This window comes from Taurulus bubalis (assembly GCF_910589615.1).
Source record: "Taurulus bubalis genome assembly, chromosome: 3".
Taxonomy (NCBI): Eukaryota; Metazoa; Chordata; class Actinopteri; order Perciformes; family Cottidae; genus Taurulus; species Taurulus bubalis.
Window position 1 is genome coordinate 30,279,468 of NC_136591.1, and position 16,940 is coordinate 30,296,407.

At 40.2% G+C, this 16,940-nt stretch overlaps 2 protein-coding genes across 2 annotated transcripts; both read right to left on the minus strand.

The window, feature by feature from the left end:
- Positions 1-2,058: 2,058 nt before the first annotated feature.
- On the minus strand, positions 2,059-13,479 carry bpnt1 (bisphosphate nucleotidase 1; the record flags this gene model as incomplete). Its single annotated transcript, XM_079216071.1, has 8 exons — positions 2,059-2,887; positions 3,582-3,687; positions 4,780-4,977; positions 5,063-5,154; positions 11,238-11,286; positions 12,001-12,108; positions 12,230-12,334; positions 13,360-13,479. 8 exons carry the CDS (start codon positions 13,477-13,479, stop codon positions 2,736-2,738), a joined length of 930 nt encoding a protein of 309 aa, XP_079072197.1. The 3' UTR covers positions 2,059-2,735.
- Positions 13,480-15,546: 2,067 nt separating this feature from the next.
- Positions 15,547-16,921, minus strand: LOC306734414 (SAYSvFN domain-containing protein 1-like; the record flags this gene model as incomplete). Its single annotated transcript, XM_079215771.1, has 2 exons — positions 15,547-15,876; positions 16,709-16,921. The coding sequence occupies 2 exons, from the start codon at positions 16,919-16,921 to the stop codon at positions 15,547-15,549; spliced, it is 543 nt and encodes a 180-aa protein (XP_079071897.1).
- Positions 16,922-16,940: the final 19 nt, after the last annotated feature.

Below are 16,940 nucleotides of genomic sequence, written 5' to 3' on the forward strand. Positions count from 1 at the left end.
ACATATAGTACATGATTCATAGGTGCATACAGTACATATATCCTCATAAGTATATATTTATTCGTAAATATAATCTGATTGATTTGGGTGATGAAGCACTTCAAATTAGCCGATACATTTTCTCAACACTGACGCATTTAACTTGTCTGATATATTTGCGACGCTTATGTCTGGCAGCGGGGTCGCTGTTAAAGTTGCGTTCACGGCAACAAAAGATGGAGATTAGGACATTTGCTTGACTTTGTTTAGCTAGGTACGAGAAATAGGGCCCAGGAGTAGAGGAGATGGAGAGTTGGAGATCACGTAAAAGAAACAAGGAACCAGGGCCCTATTTCTCGTACCTGGCTAAACAAAGTCAAGCAAATGTCCTAATCTCCATCTTAAATTAGCGAGATGATTGACATCAGGCTATCTGGGTTTCTTCACGGCTGATCCGCGCTGAAACATCTCGTTCATTCTAACCAGACGTCAGTCATCTGGATAAATGCGCGCGCCCGCTCCTCTTCAGAAGGGATAATAATCGAGCACTGACACCACGATGTTCTAACAGTACAATGGCAAATAAATTCAGAGGAACCTCTTTTTATTTCTCTAATGAGAAGCAGGAGATGATCATGAAGGCATATGAGGAAGTCAATACCGTAGTCATTCACAGCAAACGCATTGCGAATATTCCAACGTTTTTGCAACGTTGTTGCCGTGAACGCAACTTTAACAGCGACCCCGCTGAGACATAAGCGTTGCAAATATATCAGACAAGTTAAATGCGTCAGTGTTGGGAAAATGTATCGGCAAATTTTAAGTGTTTCATCACCCAAATCAATCAAATTATATTTACGAATAAATATATACTTATGATGATAGACGTACTGTATGCACGTATGAATCATGTACTATATGTATATACATGTATGTGTAGATTACCATAGAACAAGGAGTTTGAATATGTGTATGGGCGAATCAGTATGTATGTATTATTCATAATCAGAAATTCAATCAATTGAAGCAGTGAAAATAAATTATGTGTGATTCTCTGTATTCTCATCACGATCACCTTAATCATGTTCTACAATAATGATATGTATGGTGTACTAATAGCACTGTCATATAATTATGAGTGCTTTCAACACATCCATAAGTTTCTTAAGAGCTAAATAAACTTAAGAACAGCGGCATGCAGCGGCTGATCCTGGCGATCTGGAAGAACTCTCTCCCTATAAAACTAATATAACTATATCGCTCCTTCATCAATGAGGAAGGGAGCTGCCTTTTTTGTCCGTGGGAGTGGCCAGTTTATCCAGTGAATTTCAGTAAGCCTGCCCGGGAGCAGGTTTAACTTTTTGGATGTGTTGCTATGGTGATTTATCTAAGCTTGCTTCGAGAAACCGAGAAAGCCTGACCTACGTCATCTTATCCTGACAATTAGCCCGCTAACTCAGTAAGCCAGGTACGAGAAATAGGGCCCAGGAGTAAACTGGAGTATTTATGTTTTGTTTTGTGCAAAGTTGACCTTTTTCTAAATACAGACTTTTGAGTTAAGAAACCCACTGCTTGTTGCCTCGATCTGTACACCCACACCTCACCTCACGATTCCGACCTCTCAAGACATCACACACTCCAAGAAATCATACCGATTACATATCAAGAAAGACTCAATTATGTACAGCTTCATCGTCCCTTCTCAACTTACTTGCCCTTTCTTGAACCACACCAATTTTAAACTCTTCATTTTGATCTGAACTACACATCTGTAAAGTTTCATGACTGCATCTTGCACGATTGTGACGCTATAAAAGTGACAGAACGTTTTCAAGACCGCCTCTGTTGTTTATACATGTTAAGGCAATTAAAGCCCATTAGAACTTTAAAAAAGGACACTGCAAATCTAGGCTGTACCTTTACTAGCATTCAAATGCTCTATATTAGATCAGTGTTTCTGAGCTCTGAAACTTGTTTTCATCTCTCACATCACAGGAGGAGTATTTTTGTTTATAAAAGTGCAGAGTTTCCATTGTTGGGAAACAAATAGGAAAAATAAAGCAATGCAATAGCATAAAAGTAATTTAATTCAGTGTATGTGGAAAATATGGGAACGAAACATCAATGGGCACTTTGAGTTTGTGCCCTTTAGTTTGGTGAGAGCAGTAGCGTGTAGAGATGTCAGTGCACATGAAAGAAATGAGAAGACCATGGCAGGTACAGTACAGGATTAGAGCATGGTTGTCAGTATAGTCATTCTCACAGCAGTACGTCGACCTCTCACACACTGAACATTGATGCAACTCCAGTCTTCACACAACAATGTAAAAAGAGTCAAATTAATCAAGACAATGGCATTTTGTTTGTTGTTGTCGTCTAGTCATATTACAGTGTTCCCACTTCAATCAATTAAATCATTTCAAAGTCCTTTAATGAACATTTAACTTCTGACCATATTTTTTACATATATTTAAATGTAGTCGTTTGCATTGTAATCTATTGGTCAACAAATTGGAAACAGTCTGTTAACACGTTTTAGGATTTACACAAGTTTGTTTGAAAGTCCAATTAAGTGTTACTGGTTAATTAAACGCTGCAATGACACAAAAACATGGTTGTTCATAATTCATTTGATGACATTTTCACATATAGAAGATGGTTCTTGCATGTGTGGATGGATTTTAAGTGTAACATCTTTGAATGATTGTGTCATATGTGGATATATTCTGCTATTAGTGCGATTTCTGACGAAGACATCATTCTGACTTGAGGGCCGTCAGCACTGACTGTGGCACTCTGCTGACGTAGTACTCGTGGTTTCGTAGTGTTGCAAGAACGCCGGCCGAATTCATGTGCTTGACGTTAGCATCATAGCGGTATGCATTGCCATGCATGTCAGTCAGTTTACCTGCACAAGGATAGAGAAGGACAAATAAACATGTTAGGCAGTAATTTGTAATAACAAAGACTAGTAAACTATGCATTTTGTAAAATGTAATTCTTGAATTGTGACCTAAAGGTGCATGCCTATAAACAGGGTTCATACACATTTTGACCAATGGTTTTCCGTGACTCTTCCATGACTTTAAAATAAATTTCCATGACCAAACATTTAGTGAAATCTCAGTATATACATGAAAAAGTGAGAACATGTAGTATTTAAACTAACAATGAGAATTCCAAAGCATAGAGTATACCTTGAATGACACAAATGAATGAGCGACAATAGTTTGATTAAAATAATACACATTTATATAGATGCCTGTATGTATGCCTGCTTATATTTTAAGCGTCTTTCTTTTAAAAGCATATTCATTATTTCAAACTCAGCGTAAATGAACGTCATGAACATATGAATATAACACATTTCCATGACTTTTCCAAAACTTTGGGGACCTTTTTTTTTTTTTTTCCAAGGACTTTTCCAATACTGGAAATAACCATTTTAAAATTCCATGACTTTTTCAGATTTTCCGTGACCGTAAGAACCCTGTATAAACCATACTTATAATTTGGACTAAAACCTTTTTCTTTCTAGTTTGTACAGACATTTTTTTATATTAAAACAATCTCTGCCGCTAAAGAATTTTTTATTTTTTTACCTCCAACAGCATGCAGAATGGCTTCAGGAGCGCAGGTGTCCCACTTCTTGCATCCTGGACTGGCGAAGACATAAGCAGAAGCCTTGCCTTCAACAAGCTGGATTATCTGCAGAGGGATGATTTGATAAACAAACACTCTTTACACATCAACAGGCTCTTTTAAATATGTAAGTATTAAAGTGTCCTTTCACACCATCAGCAGATCAATGTTGAGGCATAAAGACGCCACGGTTACTAAAAGAAGCCTCAGCTTGAAACGTGACTTGTAGCTTTGCTATGAAATTGCATTTATGGAAACTATAGTGTGCAGAGTCAGACTTTTATCTCTATTTTCATTGCTGTCACAATGATATTTTCATTGCTATCTAGTTTTGGACAAGCGCCTGCCTACGGTTTCACATACCGTCATACCGGTGGCGCATTGCCGTGGCGACTGTTGTCACTCTTCAGCAGGCAGAAACATTTAACATTCACAGATAAAGCTCAGGGCGCAGCGGATGGAGCTACTTATATGTTAGGGGTGCAAAGTTCAGTCATGGTTTCACATTCATAAAAGTACACAGCCAAACTGCATGCTGGGAAACTCCGTCACACAAGAGATGCTCTCTCCTGTGCGACGGAGTATCACGATAAGTGGGCGGGCTTTACCCAGCATGCAGTTCGCTGGTGTAATTTTACGTAAGTCGCGCCCGCTGCGCTCTCAGCTGTATTCTGTGAAGATTAAACGATGCTTCCTGTTGAGAGTGACAATGCACCATGTGTATGACAAATTCATACCTGCATTCCCCTTGGTCCTAAGTCCCTCCATGTTAGCTTCCTAACACACTACCAACGTCCAGTTGTGAGCTTGTCAGCCAGTGAGTGTTGAACAACTATGGCGGCCGTTCTTTTCGGCATAAATGGGTTTACTTGAAAATAAATACCGTGAAACTGCCCGAATCCTACTAAATACCGTGATTTTTTTTTTGTCATACCGCCCAGTCCTGCGCATCCACATTTTAGTTTCTGTGGGTCACATTTGGGATTAATTTTGCTGCACTGATTTATGTCACAAGAAGATGACGGTTAATGTCACAAAACACAGAACTTTTACTGCCACAGACTGATCCTAAAATTCTCACAAGATATTCCTGTAATGGCAGATGTAAGGAATAGTAAAGGCTCAAAACAATTTCAGATCAGGCTCAATCCCCCTCACCTTGTTCCCAGCACCACCAACTCTGACGACCTCATGAGGCTCCATGGCGTCCACACAGTCTGTTACCAGCTTGTTGCTGTGGGAACGTGTGGTGGTGACAATGCGTCTGTCACCTTGAACTTCCTGCAGCTGAAACCCAAAGGCACCCAGTCCCGGCATTCCCCACATGGTTCTTCCTAAAGGTGCTCCTCCTCCAAGCTGACAAGGAAACTTTGAATTAACCTTTAACTTTGAGTTACAACGGTTAGGACGCAGCTACACGGTCGTTTGGTTTGGTCTGTACCTCGTAGTTGTAGAAAGGCTGGTTGATGACACCTGCAATTGCTCGACCTCCATACGCAATACCAATAAGCACAGTCACATTATCCAGGAGCCCTTCAATCAGAAAGTAGCAGGATGTTAACAAGAAGCCACTTGAAGCCATCAATTATAATGTATTTTCAGACATAAGCATACATTTGTGATGTGGTCAGTTACACATAGCTGCCATTATGGAAAGTGCGTGCTAAACAGAAAGTAAAGGACAGTAAGTTACAGTAAAGCGTCCTTCTTTGTGCAGAACAATGTATATTAAACACTGCCACTTCTATCAGTTTTCCATACACAGAGCTGTGCTGTAAGGCTGAGAGGTGTCCGACCCTTTGTTTGGTATCTGGGCCTCAGTGTGGCGATGGAGACACCTTGACGCTGAGAGAAAGAGAGAGAGAGAAGAAGAGAGCGAGAGAGGAAGAAAGCGAGACGGGTAGACAGCAGAAGCAGGGATACACAAAGAATAGAAAGAACAAAGTAAAATGTGACAGTGACGCTGTGAGAGCCAAGAGCCAGAAAGCAACCCAACACATTGTGGTGCACGGAAAGCATTTTACAGAAAAATTAACAAATGTCTCAACTGAACACCATTAAGCAACAGTGGTTATGTTCACTGGAAGGTGGTGAACTAACGTGTCAATATTTAGAAAAAGAAAAACCTTGAAATGAGGACATTCTATACTGGCCACAGAAAATACTTGTTTCTGATTGTTCAGCAGTGGCCTGTGAAATTGTATTTCAGAAACAAACATTGTGAAAGTAAAACGTTTAACCACTGTTGTTATTGAGCGCTGATTATTGATATTTAGGCAGATATTTAGGGATGGACCAACTAGAATTCTTTCCGTCCAGATTCCAAAACCTCAACTCAGGTTACCTGCTGAAACAGACTGCTGGCAAAATACCAGTGATCTTTGTTTTCTTTATATTAATGTAAGGGATTATAGTGATTAGCTGCATTGACCTACCTAACCTTGATTTCATTCTGTAGGTGGATAAGTCCGAATCACGTGAACCATCACAGGACATAGTCATGTTGGTTTTGTTGTTAATTCAGATTGTGCCACCTTTGTATACGATTCTCTCCCTCACCATTTCTCTGCACAGGCAGCCAAATTGGTCGTTTTAGATTTCTCAAATCTGGTGGTAAACCTTGTCTCCCTAAATGTTTTTTCTCTCACTGTGCTGGGTTGTCGCATGGGTAGAATACCTTGCGACAAAGGGGTGGAATGGTTGTCTAATGGATAACAAATTGATTCACAAAAGATTTTCTCAACAGGTTCCACAGTTTGAACATATGCTGAAGGTAAAAGTACTGTTAAGTATAGCAGACATATGGTCTGAATGAGTTGAAGTTCCTCTTGCCTGTATCAAACAGCTACAGGTTGTCCGGTCAAGTAAGATAACTGAATGTAACACGGCAGCAGTGCGATGGTTTTTACTCTCAAACTTTACTGCTTAGATTTTCAGGAGACCTGCAAAGTAGCAATAGATGATTTAAGTCTTTTTAAGATTCTGTTTGCAACACCACCTCATGTGGGATGGACGCACCCAGGGCTCCTCTCCCATCCACCGCCTTATGAGAGAATTAAATGTTAACGTAGTGTGTGCAACTATCCTCTGCTTTGTCTAAACATAAGAAAGCAGGTGTCTGCAGCCCTTCTGAAGGAGGCCACAGGTCCCCTGCACAAGCTACAGCCTGGTGACTAGGTGGTCGTGAAGGATTTTAGGAGGAAAAAATCTGGAAGGCAAAACGGTGGCAAGGCCCATTCCAGATCCTACTCATCACCCACACCACACTCAAAGTTGCTGAGAGAGCCACCTGGATACCAGCATCCCACTGCAAAAAAGTGCCGACCCCACCAGACGACAACGACGACAACTACCAACGAGGAAGCGACTCACCGGACGCCACATACGGATGAGATAATCAGTGTTGGGGTAGTTACTCCGAAAAAGTAACTAGTTACAAGTTACTTCTGAAAATTGTAACTAGATTACTTTACTAGTTACTGCATTTGAAAAGTAACTACACTACTAGTTACTTTACTTTCCATTTTTTTAAGCAAATGTACACATGAACCGTAAAGATACATAGACAAACATCATGGCCCTTTCATCACTTTATTTTCAATGTTCAATAAAGGGCATCTCTTAGCCTTTCCACATAGTGTATTGTAAACATGTAAAACAAAATGGCATATAAAACTCAGCCATTAACTTGAACGAACATTAACCCTGTTCACACTGTCTGACCAAAGACATATGCCTCACTTCAAAATCCACAAACAACAGGATACAAGAGGCTGTGTATGGTGGGGACATTCAGGTCAAACAGCATAACACATTGAAAACAGGCTTTTGGAAACATGAGACCCCACTAAACCAAATGGGGGCCGACTCCTAAGAACAAAACCAACTTGTTATAGGAATCATTGTAGTGGTTTAAGAAAAATAGAAAAATAAATGGTACTTTTGGTGATTGGACGCTGCAGCTGAGCGGACTGATCGCTGGAGTTTCATACTAGAGTGAAGACGATCACAGATTAAACTCAAGTTATATATTAAATCTGTTAAAATATTCACCATCTGGTTAAAATATGTTCATTCTAGGTCTGAACCACAAAAGGACCATTACCAAGGATAATGATGTCACAATCAGACTCATTCCGCCAGTAGAAATGGATCCTGCGCGTATAAGCAGGACACATCACAGTATATAAATACTCAATGCAGATTATTAAACGGTAACAGACGACAGAGAAAACATCTCCACTCTGACACTCATGATAACTGTGTCTTTATTAATGTAAGTAGTAGTTTAACACCATTAAATCAACTATTTTAAGTGCATTTTTATTGGAATGTTCGCTAAAAACTCTCCGGACAAAACTCCGACAGCTGTTAAAGCGACTAACAGCTGATCAGATGTGATCCGCTGTCAGTCGGTTGCAGACATCAGAAACCTACGTCGCTTCACTTGACGCTTCAGAGGAAAGGACGTCTCATATCTATTAAAACATATTTCCTCGCGTCTTCTCTCGCGCTTGGTTGAGGGAAACGGGGATGCAATTTAGAGACTTGGGACGTACCTTGTGATAGGTTGTTCATGCAGGAAGTGTCGTGTGACTCCCGCGCCACTAAAAGAAAACTTTTCGGACTGGTAAAAATGTCCTGAGCAACGTAGGAACGCGCGTTACTGAGGTCTAGTAAAGTAGTGTAGTTACCAATATTTTGAGTGTAATGCGTTACTTTACTTCGTTACCTATAATAGTAATTACGTTACTGTAATCCGTTACTTTGTAACTCGTTACCCCAACACTGGAGATAATATAATCACACGCACACATCTTGAAAAGAAGAGTCGTGGACAGTGACTGTCAGCAGGTGCTAACACAAGCAACATCGTTCACACAAGATCAGTTGCTCAGTCGAGGAACTATGTCTTTATTGTTAAGCGTTGGAAAAAGAGGACACACCTCCACCTGATGTTCTCACCAGCCTATGGCTCACTTCGCGAAGCACTGTTATTTCAATCTTTCTTGTGTTAGTGGCTTTACTCATTTTTCATGACTTGCGTGATTCCCATGCTTAGAAAAATGGTAGCTAACATGATGACTAAACAGATGGTTCTGTATCAACCATTAACTGCCATGACTAGATAGATAGAAAGATGACTTGTATCCTGTACCCCAACACGACGAACATGAAGTTGATTTTGACACAAACACTGACGATACTCATGAATGGTATGAGTAAGAGTGATGCCAACATAAAACATATTTTTGTAATGATAAATGATTACTATATAATCAAAAGAGTGGAATGTGATGGGAAAATATGAATATGCTGTATTTTTAAGATACATTTCTTGATTGAACATGAGGTTTGGATCAATGTGTGCTCAGATCAATGATTAACGTGCAAGTAGGCGTGGAGAGACTGATAAACACGGGTATTCAGGTTCTTGGTTCATAAGGTGCGCTAATGACCTGAGAACAGAATGTTCAAAGTGCAAATCACGCAGAAGGAACTGAAATTATTTGTGTAGAAACCTAGACAGGCACTGATAATTCATGACTGTTGAGATTTCTTCCTGCTTGCGCAAGCATTATTATAATACGGGTAGATTAAATCAAGCATTCTGATTGGTTGAGAGTGAGTCACAGGGGGTATTTTATTCAGCCATAAAGTACTGTACAGCCTGTTAACATTTAGAGCGTTCCATATCAGTGCGCACTTAACCTTTTTGTCGAAAATTAGTTTTAAAACTGACTGAGCGATTATAACGTTTCACTATTTAACTAATTTAGTACCTCTAATGCCGTGTTCACACCGGACGCGGCGCGAATTTGCGGCGCGACCAGATTACATGTAAAGTCAATCCACAGACGTGCTGCGATGCGAATTGGCGATTTATTCGCGCCGCGGCGAGATAGACGCGTTTGAGGCGGCGCGAACAGAACGTTTGACCTGGGGCGAACAAAGCGAAGGACGCGGCGTGAATTCGCGTGAGTTGAATTCTCCCAACTCTGGCGGAGAAATCGCGTGACGCAAAGTTGCGGCAGCCAATCAGCGTTGAGAATCAGCGTTGACAAGCTCCGCCCGTCACCACCGCCGTCTCCCCGTTTCTGAATGAAACTGCTGCTGCTCCGCCTGAACCAGCGCTGGTAGCGGCTTCATTGAGACGCTGTTGTGGGACTACTGATAATATTATGAACCCAGACACCATGGAGTTTGATGTTCCGACATATGTGGAGTTTACACAAAAAGTATAAAGCAGAACTGGTGGTGATTTCCATGGTGGATGGCATAATCGGTATCGTTTTACGGAGATACGCGAGACGCAGTTCCTGGAGGAGTCGGTGAAATTCACCGAGCTGTGTGCGGCTACGGATGAGGTTATGAACCCAAATACGAGGGTGTTTCATGTTCCGACATGTTTGGGACTTCCACAACAAGTATAAAGCAGAACTAGTGGTTATTTATTCCATGGTCGATAGCGGAAATGAAAGCTTCGTCGCTTGTCTACAGAGACAAGCGACGAAGCTAAGCCACGCCCCCTTCGCGCCGCGATTTTTCGCGTTTGGTGCACCCTCGTTTCACTCACGCGAGTAAACTGCCGCGGTGGACGAGGCGCGATAATTCGCGCCGCGTCCGGTGTGAACACGGCATAAGAAGTACCACGTCTGTAACCGTAGAGACTGAACGAATATTCCAGTAGTAGGACTTTACTGTTTGTAAAGTATTGACGTCGCGAGCTGCGAAAAGGCGACGGGACCTTTTTTTTTTATTTTGGCATGTTTCGAGGTCCTGTAATCAGGAGAGCAGAGCAGATAACGCTCTGAGAGCAGACTAGTTAGCGGGGAGCGAGTGCATAAAACCGGAAACTAAGTGAGAGATAATTACGTCTGTAATTTCCCGACGCGAGGCAAGTTCTCTAAACATCATGGAGGAGAAAAATGACGGTGAAAAAACAGACAGAAGCAGCGAGAGCACTTCTTTACATCGGTGGCTGAGTGTCATCCTCCACCCTGCTTTCAACCGGCCTGGTCAGGCAGTCAGTTGTATAGTCCCGTATGTGCGTCCCGTATGTGTATGGCGGCAACCGGGACTATTTTCTCGCTGAAATGCGATACACAATGTTTGGTGGCTACAACTATTTTGTGCTGAAAGGGAGCTTACTATTACTATTTATAAAGTCGCAGGTACCCGTATTATAAAAGCAATAAGGTACTCGATGCAGTACTGTGTCTACAATGTACTGTTCAAGGGTTTGCCTGAAGGGTTTGCCTGAAGGGTTTAACAACACCCTTGAAAAGTACATTGTTGCACGACACAGTACTGCCTCTCGTACCTTTGCTTAAATAAACGAACGGAGGCATTTTGTCTTGTCCAGAGAAAATCTGCTTGCTTGTTATATTTGATTGACACCTTTGAACTCTCCTCCCGAACATAGACTTATTTCCTGCATGTGCCCTTAAGCTTTCAATACAAGCCAGTGCAGTCATTTTACTGCTAAATGTATTTGTTCAGTGAGCTTCTCGACCAAGAACCGAATAACTACAGAATGTCTCAGCCCACGATGTAGAATTTGCATTTCACACAGACACACACATCATTCAAAGAAACATATTTGACGAGCTTACCTTCAGTATATTCCTTTGTGCCATCAAGGGGATCAACCCACACAACCAGCTGAGATTAAGAAAGAAACACTCAGAAGAAGTTCATTTATGTATTGATACAACTGTACTCTGCACCTCTTTTGAACCATTATGATACATAGAAAATACAATTTTATTCTATTTCTTGACCTAATAACTTTCAGTGAAAATATTATTTGTATTACTGATTTAACCCTAGAACACTAACGTCGGGTGATTTTCACCTGAGCGATTGTCTTCCTGCTCCGGTTTTTTTCTACAGGCACGTGTTCGGGGGATTTTCACCTGAGGTTAGTGATAGTGAGACTATTTTTTCCGGATGGGTTTTACATTGACTTTTAACATATATTATCTTTTCCTTCACAGAACAAGACTCACATGTCACAGGAACCTGTGGACCAAATAACAAGTGCATAGCTCCTTTATTTATATTTTTAATCATGTTTTATTGACGATTCCCTAATTTTTCACTGGATTTTGAGTCTTTTTTCAGGGTCTCCCTGTTGTACCCGTTAATCGTTTTATGAGAAGTTCTATAGGGTAAAATAAAAGAAGAGTACTTCAACTTGCCTTGTATTGTTGTATTTGAATATATTTTGATGAGAAGTATATTTTATCAGGTACATTATATCGGGTGATATAATGATATAATATATGATATAATATAATAATAATAATTCACCCAACGTTAGTGACAGTGTAACTATTTTTAACGTTAGTGTTCGAGGGTTAATAAGACGGTTACCTCCTCCTCTTTGAGATTGCTATATTCTTCTGGACATGTCTTCTGAAGGATTTCCTCTGAGTGCCCACTCTCAATGAGATCTTCTTTTATCTCCTCATCTGGAAGCTCCTAATAAACAAGTCATACACGATAATCAGTCTTTCACTTTCCTATAGTGCTTAATACTAAAATATCCATACCTCATTTTACAAACACACTCAACAAAGAGTTTAATATGCGGCCTCCTTACCTCCTCTCCAATGATGGTGATTTTAGGGAAACATCTGGACAGTGATGCACAAATGCTCTGCTGTGCGAGTCTGTCTGCCAGTGTCTGCAGATCATTCACTCCCGTCTGTGCACGGATACAGAAATCAATACAATTCATCTCAGTCTGTACCCTGCATTATAAATGGCCCAAGACTTCCACAGCAAAATGTGTGCATCTAGGACAGGGGTCGGCAACCCGCGACTCCGAAGCCGCATGCGGCCTGAGGAGTTTTTATTTTATTCTTTTTTTTTTGCCCAATGGAAAATCTTTCAAAGGGAACTCCCCTTATCTTGGAGTTGTAGGTGATATTGGGTCACTGAAAATAAAAACAAAATGTTTAAATATTTCTTTAACTAAAATGTGCATCACATCCTGTTACGTTGCCGTCAAGACTCTTTCCCTGCAGGTGGCTACTGGTGATTCAGAGCCTCGCCCTCGCTAAATTATCAACGGATAAATAAATAAAAAGGAAAGTAGAGCGTTTAATTCTGCGTGGACGTATTCATTTGCTTTCACTGCCAACGATTGCTGACCTGTCTGCTTGATATGTGGCGAGAAACTAGCAAACAACAAAACATTTAATATTGAAAGACTCTCCCAGAACAAACACTGCTGAAAAGTATCAAGCTGCAGAAGAGCGATTCCTCAACTGCTGCAGCAAACTGAGCAAAGTAAATATACTTTCAGGAAGTGGATCACGTCTCCAAACTCCACTACTGCTGCTGGTTCTGTGGCAGCTCATGAGACACTGAGGCGTCCGCAAACGTGGCAAAAGATATGTGTTTAAAATGTAAAACTCACTCATGACTTCTTTGTTTGATAGTTATAAATAGAATAGCAATACAATGTCAAAATGTGTCTTTATTCCTGTTCTATAATTTTAGAAATACAACAAACTATAGTTCTTTGTATATATAATATGACTATATATAAAACTTCAGAAGCTGTGATATCAAATAGCTTTTGCAGCTCCAGACAAATTTTTTTGGGTGGAAAAAAGGGCAAAATGGCTCTTTGGATAGGAAAGGTTGCTGACCCCTAATCCAGGACAAGCATTATTAGAATTTTAACTGAATCTGATATAAATACCAAAAAAATATTGATCCCACCTTTTCCACAATGCCAAGTTCTCCACTGTGAAGGACCTTCCTCACAATGGCCCCAGCCTTTTCGGCTGCAGTGTAGGCAGAGGCCACCAGCCGCATGATCACAGCAGAACTTCGAGACATTGCTGATAGAAAGAGCAGACCGTGGACACATTCAAAATCATAACCAACAACACGTCCAAAAAGGACAGTCTAAAAAAAAAAGCCATCGTTAGCCCCTCTTGCAATTTGTCATAAAACGTAAAAATCTTCCTTTTCAGTGAATCTCTTGCAGAGAGTGAATAATTAACCGCAAATGGCAACGAGTGGATTCATCTGGTGACGCAACAACATGACATTTGTTATGAGCAAGTATGTTCTGCTTTTATTAGCAACGTCTGTGTTTGATTTATATATATTTAGCTAGCCAGTTAACTGAAATGAGCTCGTAAACCAGTCAGAATAAGCAGCAAACCTCTGCACTTCGGTCGATTTAGCGAACATGCTGCTGTTGATAGCTAGTATATGAATCCAACAATATTAGCACATATCCAGTAGAAAGGTGGTGGTGGTGGTAATGTTGGGTGAATACTTACTGATGAGAACACCGAGAAGGAGCCACTAACGAGTTTCCACTGTTTCGATAAGTTCAATTGTGGAGCTACAGGAAGAGCAAGACATTTGACTCAAAGAGCCATGAATTGTCAAGACAGTTACCAGACCACAACAGACAAATAGTGAGCTGTCGCAGCTATGAAGTTTGTCATGCTCTTCAGTAACACAACGCGCTAACTCAATATAATGAGAACATCAGATTAAGTTGAACTATATAACCTTACAAAAAACTGAATGTCTCGGTCTTTTTGGTGCTCGCTAAACAGAGAAACGATCAAATCTACTTTGGAATGGTATAACGGCTTGTAAGCAAATGCGGAAGTACATAGTAGCGAAGCCTCTCGCTTCATCGGTGAAAGTTGTTCTCTGTGTGCAAAAAGTAATATGCTGCGTTCCAAAACATCGGAACTCGAACACCTCCAACAACTAGAAATAAGAACAATACTTACATACCCTTAGATGTTTTTTTATGTAATGGTATTTTGGAAGGATGGATTTCCCCGAAGGAACTCAAGTTCCTTGAGTATATTCAAGGTCCTTGGGGCAAATCCATCTTCTCCGACTTCACACAATTGTTACATTGTTCCAACATTGTAAATTGTAAACACAGCCATTGTGGTAAACCATCAACTAAAGGGCAAGGGAAAGTAGAATTGCCAGCATTTAAATTAAAAATATTAGCTGCTATTAGTAAAACATGTTCTGCATGTAAATCAAATATTGACGCAATCCGCCATTTTATTAGTAGCTGGTCGTATGCAATAATAATAACAACACTTGTGCCGATAAGATAACATTCAGAGATCATTATTGTTATTATTTGTGAACATGCCACAAACGTGGATGCTGCACTGCTAATAGTTACATCTTTATTGTGTACAATAGCCAAAGAAAAATCTGTTTGTGATGAACAGCCATAGTTTTGTTTACGTTTTGCGTCATGCACACTCGTCTATGTGTGCACCAGATGTTTGGAATGGAAAATTCCAAGCCCCGAGTTGTCTGTAATGCAGCAATAACATGACTCAAGTGTCCACCAAGTTTGATTTAAAGGGACAAAGAGGACAGATATATTTGCTTTAGATTTTATATCGTCGGATTTCCATTTAAGGTCAACACTCAAACTTCATTGCAAGTTTTAAATGAACATTATTTGAATATTTTATCAAACATTACTTTTTTCTTAATCACAGATTTTGTTTAAAATAATAACACTGCCAAAACAGAATGTGCAATCGGTGTGTTTGTAATTTGTAATTTCAAGGCCTAGAGACAACATGGAATACTGCTTAATACATCAGAATTATTTATTAAAGTTGAAAAGCCATTCATTTGAAGTAAGGAACACCCTTTTAGCACACATGACACATGATGAGTCACTGTTTCTCCCCAGTTCACTCACTACCATTCCCACACAAGTGTAAGTTATTTGATGTGGCATAGCCCACTTTCACGACCTGATGTGAAAGGGGTCTACTTAATATTAAACTGTAAGTAGACCAATCTCCATTTAATTAGTAATACAAAAAATATTGAAATTCCCTATACATTCCTGAATAAAATTATCACTTTTGTAAGGACAAAAAATGTGATTATTTAATATAAATGTGCAATTGATCTGGTAGCCAAAGGTCTGTAACCCATCTCTCCTTCCAGCTGCTCTGGAGTGAGAGTACCCAGCAGAGGCTGACAGTCTGGATTGAAGACAGAATAAGCACTCAGTTCTCCAGGCTTGCGTTCAGCCGGGCTACGGAGTCCCTCATAGAGCCAGTAGAAGAGGGAGATGACGAAGAATGGCAGGCCAAACTCTATTTCAACAAACAGGCCGATCAGCACCAGCCACAGCAGCACTTTGAGTAAAGTAAGGTTTGAGAAGAAAAATTGTCTTGAAGTCAGCCATCTTCCAAGAGTGCCGTCTCTACATTCCTGTAGAGAAGAAGCAACAGGAGGTTCAATATGTTCAATGCATTTCAACATCACAGGTATACTGCTTACAGAGGGTCTGGGCACTAAACAGGCCTCTCTGCTGGGTGCCCACATGTTAGGAGACTGTAGGCATTTTCAGTTAAGAAGGGAGGACTAGGTACTTGCTGGTGTACTGTAGTTTGATAACCTTCAAACTTGTTCACCGCACTCATTATAGATAGATAAGGCATGACAAGACGGATGGTCGGGCCAGGAGTATTATGGAGTATTGATTATAATTTACCATAATAATATATTTAGTTGTACAATCTTTATAATTTAGCGTTTAAAAAGGTTATTGTGAAATCTTTTGTTACAAGTAGGGCTGAAACAGTTAATACCTAAATTGATTTTAAATTCACAGATTCTTAAATGTGAGGTTCATCTGATTTTCTATGTGTTTATATTACTTTTACGTTTGGGTTTTAGTGTGTTGGTCAGACAAAACAAGCACAATTTGGGTTTGAGCAATTGTAAGGGTAATTTTTCAAAATGTTCTTACATTTTAAAGAAAAAAATGATATATCACGTAAAATATATAGTAATGGACAGATTAATCAATGCTGTCATAATTGGTAAATTAGTTGTAGCCTTAAGTTCCATGTTTCGTGTCAGTGTTTAACATTGCAAGAATATGTTTCACTATAGTAGATCCACACATACAATATAGATTTCAATTTGTAAAACCCAGCTGCAGTAAATACTAGCACGTGGTGAAAAAGCATTTAAACAGAAAGCTAATGAGGTTGTGATCTGATTTCATCCGTCACATCGTAAACAAGTTATGTCTCACCTTTATTGGGGAGGTCTGACTCAAAGCTTTGATGTTTTCTGTCTCTTTAGTCTGTTGACTGTCAATTGTTATTGTTGTCGTTGTCGTTGTATCCGTCTGAGCAGCTGTGTCCGCTATAGTCTGTGCTATGCATTGCGGACGAGCACTGACGTCCTTTTCCCCAGTATGTTCCGCCTGTCGTCTGGCTCTGAACTCTGCCAACCTCTGCTCCATCGACTCTGACGTTAAGGTG